Source organism: Capsicum annuum, chromosome 12 (genome assembly GCF_002878395.1).
Source record: "Capsicum annuum cultivar UCD-10X-F1 chromosome 12, UCD10Xv1.1, whole genome shotgun sequence".
Classification (NCBI taxonomy): domain Eukaryota; kingdom Viridiplantae; phylum Streptophyta; class Magnoliopsida; order Solanales; family Solanaceae; genus Capsicum; species Capsicum annuum.
Window position 1 is genome coordinate 216533021 of NC_061122.1, and position 3209 is coordinate 216536229.

Here is a 3209-nt window from a genome sequence, read left to right on the forward strand (position 1 = left end):
AGAGAGTAGTCTAAAACCAAAAAAGATTGGGACAAAATCCTTTTTCAATAAGAAAATGACCAATATAGACAATATTTGAAGTTCCTACATAAAGAATTATTACTAGTTATAATGTTTAAGGTTGCATCAATCGTCTCTTTTTATTTTCTTTGTCACATACAATTGAATTGAATTAACAAGAGAAGTTTAGTACAAAATTCAACAACAATGTCAGATTCTGATTTTAGTGAGTCTGAGAGAGCAATTTCAAGAAAAGGCTTTGGTGAATATTTAGAAGATTTATATAAAAAGAAGTAAGTTTTTTTCTTTTTTACTTTTCGTTTAATCGTTTCTTTAATTTAGTGAGTAAAATTTGGAGTCAAGATTTGAAGTTTATGAGTTCTGAGCTTATCATTGAGTTCAATATAGATCGTTTTAGTTACCACAATTCCAATTAGATATTTTGTAATTAACGATTTTTTTTATTAACAGAAATAGAGCTAGAATCTTGAATTTAAGAATTTTAGATTTTAAAGAAAAAAAAAGTTACTTATTTCTTAATAGATTATTATGTGAATTTTTAACAGGAATAGAGTGTGCGTCAGAATTACCGGGTTCAGCACTGAATTCTGCCTTGATATCTAATACAAATACAGAATCTAAATAAAAGCAACCGAATTCCTCCAACTTCCAAGCTTCACGATTTCTTTTTTTCTTTTTAATTTCAAAATTCTGGAGATTATTAATTAAATTGTTTTTAATAAAAACTAGAAGTAGAATAATTTATATATGTATATGAATCTGTTGTTATTAATATTATTATATGTTCTTTTTATTTTTCTGTGCAAAATTGCAGGGGATCCGCAAGAGAAGAAGCACTGAGAGAATTAATCAATGAATTTAAGAAGACAGTGCTATCTGAATATGCTCAGAATCGGTATGTATTATATTTTAATTTGGTCCCAAACTTTTAATTTTATTGGAAATTTATAAATATTCAAGTAAAAAATTAATATGCTCATTAAATCATTGGTTTTTTTTCTTTCAGTTTTATAACTTTAACACATCGATGTGAAAATTCGTTAAAGAGGGGTTCTATTTTGGAGATTGATTTAGCTCTACAATTTATAGGTATGTACATATTTCCCTTAAATTACATTAGTAATATTAATTGGCACTTCAATTAATTTAATGGGGTATGGTTACTATACTATGTGTTATTATGATGTACTATTTGTTTGTTGTTATAGTTACTTTTTACTAAATATTATGAATTGTTTTCCTTTTAGTTGTCATGCCTTTTTGATTTTCATATTTTCTTAATTCAATGTGCTTTAAATGTTTTTCATGATTAGTGTCTACTAGAAACAATCTCCCTATCATCACGAGCTAGGGGTAAGCTGCATATGTCCTATCCTTTCGGTTTCCACTTATGGAATTACGGTGATTATGTCGTTGTTGTGGTTTCCGAGGGACAGTGGCGGATCTACATGGTTACAAGGGGGTTCCGAACCCCCTTCGTCGGAAAATTATACTATTTTTACATGATAAAAATTTTTTTATGTATAAATAGTAGAGGTTGAACCCCCTTCGACTAGTCCGTATATGTACTACTGAACCCCCTTACTGAAAATCCTGGATCCGCCCCTGGCGAGGGATCTTGGCACTTTGAATAATTCAACGGGATACATGTTAATTTCTATCACGACACACATGTAAAAACTGAAAAAACTACAGGCGAATTCAAGATTTATGTTTTATGGTTCAACCTTAAATTTTTAGTATTTATCAAACCGTTGTGTTTTTTTCTGGTTATGGGTTCATACTTACTTCTTGCAATCTTGATCAATTTTTACATATAAATTCATCTTCCATATTGCAAATAACAAGTTCAGATAATATAATCGTGAAATTCTATCCACCAAGACTTGGACGAAATTATCATATAATTGATATTATTTTTTTAAAACTCATTAGGTTTGATAGTAATAACAGTTGGGGCTGGAGATAATGCACATGAGATATATGAATATTCTCAAAGCTTTCTTCCTCAAGTTCTCAAATTCAAATCATCTAACACAATCAAGGTAAATTTTTTAAAAAAAAATTGATACTTTTTCTTTAAAAATATGATATAGTTTTATGTTTATGTGAATTTTGGAGAAGTTTAATGATTTTACTTTTCTAAAACATTTAACAGGTGTTGGAATGTTTGGCTATTGTCACTTTTGTTGGTGCCCAAAACAGTGATGAAACAGAAAACACTATGGGGATTATATGGAAATTCATCAACGAAGAATCCAAAGTAAGTCCTTAATTCACCCTTTAATTAATTATTCTTGCTAGAGTACATTTTTATGCTATTTTAATATTCATAATAAATACTAAAAATAAAAGATGAATTCTGTAGTTAATTCTTGTTATACATCATGGAGTCTTTAGTTCAAATCACAACGAAAGTGAAAACACTATGTTATTTCATCTCATCTGTCCACACGTTGGTAGACAGAGTTACACGATATCCATGCTATGAGAGACAACAACACCTCGTGAAATTAGTTGAGGAGTGCATAAATTGACTTGAACATCACAATTATAACGAAAAAGGCTTAAAAATACCACTGAACTATTCGAAATAGCTCAAAAATGCCCTTCGTTAAATACCCCTAAACTATCTGAAATGGGTCAAAAATACCCCTCTGTTAAATATTTGGCTCAAAAATACCCCTCCCTTAACGAAATTAAATTATTTTGATTATTTTGTTAATTTATATAAAGTTCATCATTTAATTTATATTTCGTTAATTTCTTTAAGTGAAAATTTATATTTCGTTAATTTTGTTAATTTATAGTTCGTTAATTTCTTTAAAGATTAAAAAGATGTAAAGTGAAAATAAATTTTTAGAATAAATGTATGTTTATTTTCCAAATCAAATTCAACCAATTTATATAATAATTCAAATACTTTTTTTCATTATCTTCTTTTTAAAATTAAAAAAATACTTTTATGTAAAAAAAATTAAAGTATTAGGGTTAAAAAGTTAAAGTTAGGGTTTAAGTCAATCGAAATAATTTAATTTCGTTAAGGGGAGGGGTATTTTTGAGCTAAATATTTAACAGAAGGGTATTTAACAAAATTAAATTATTTCGATTATTTCGTTAATTTATATAAAGTTCATCATTTAATTTATATTTCGGTAATTTCTTTAAGTGAAAATTTATATTTCGTT

At 27.6% G+C, this 3209-nt stretch overlaps 1 protein-coding gene across 1 annotated transcript in view; it reads left to right on the forward strand.

Moving 5' to 3' along the window:
- The first annotated feature begins 1428 nt into the window (after nucleotides 1-1428).
- LOC107848921 overlaps nucleotides 1429-3209 on the forward strand; it is a 6122-nt gene continuing 4341 nt past the window's right edge. Inside the window, exons 1-3 of the mRNA XM_047401719.1 lie at nucleotides 1429-1483; nucleotides 1957-2066; nucleotides 2180-2284. Coding sequence (XP_047257675.1) covers nucleotides 1429-1483; nucleotides 1957-2066; nucleotides 2180-2284 — 270 coding nt within the window. The remainder of the gene's footprint in view (nucleotides 1484-1956; nucleotides 2067-2179; nucleotides 2285-3209) is intronic.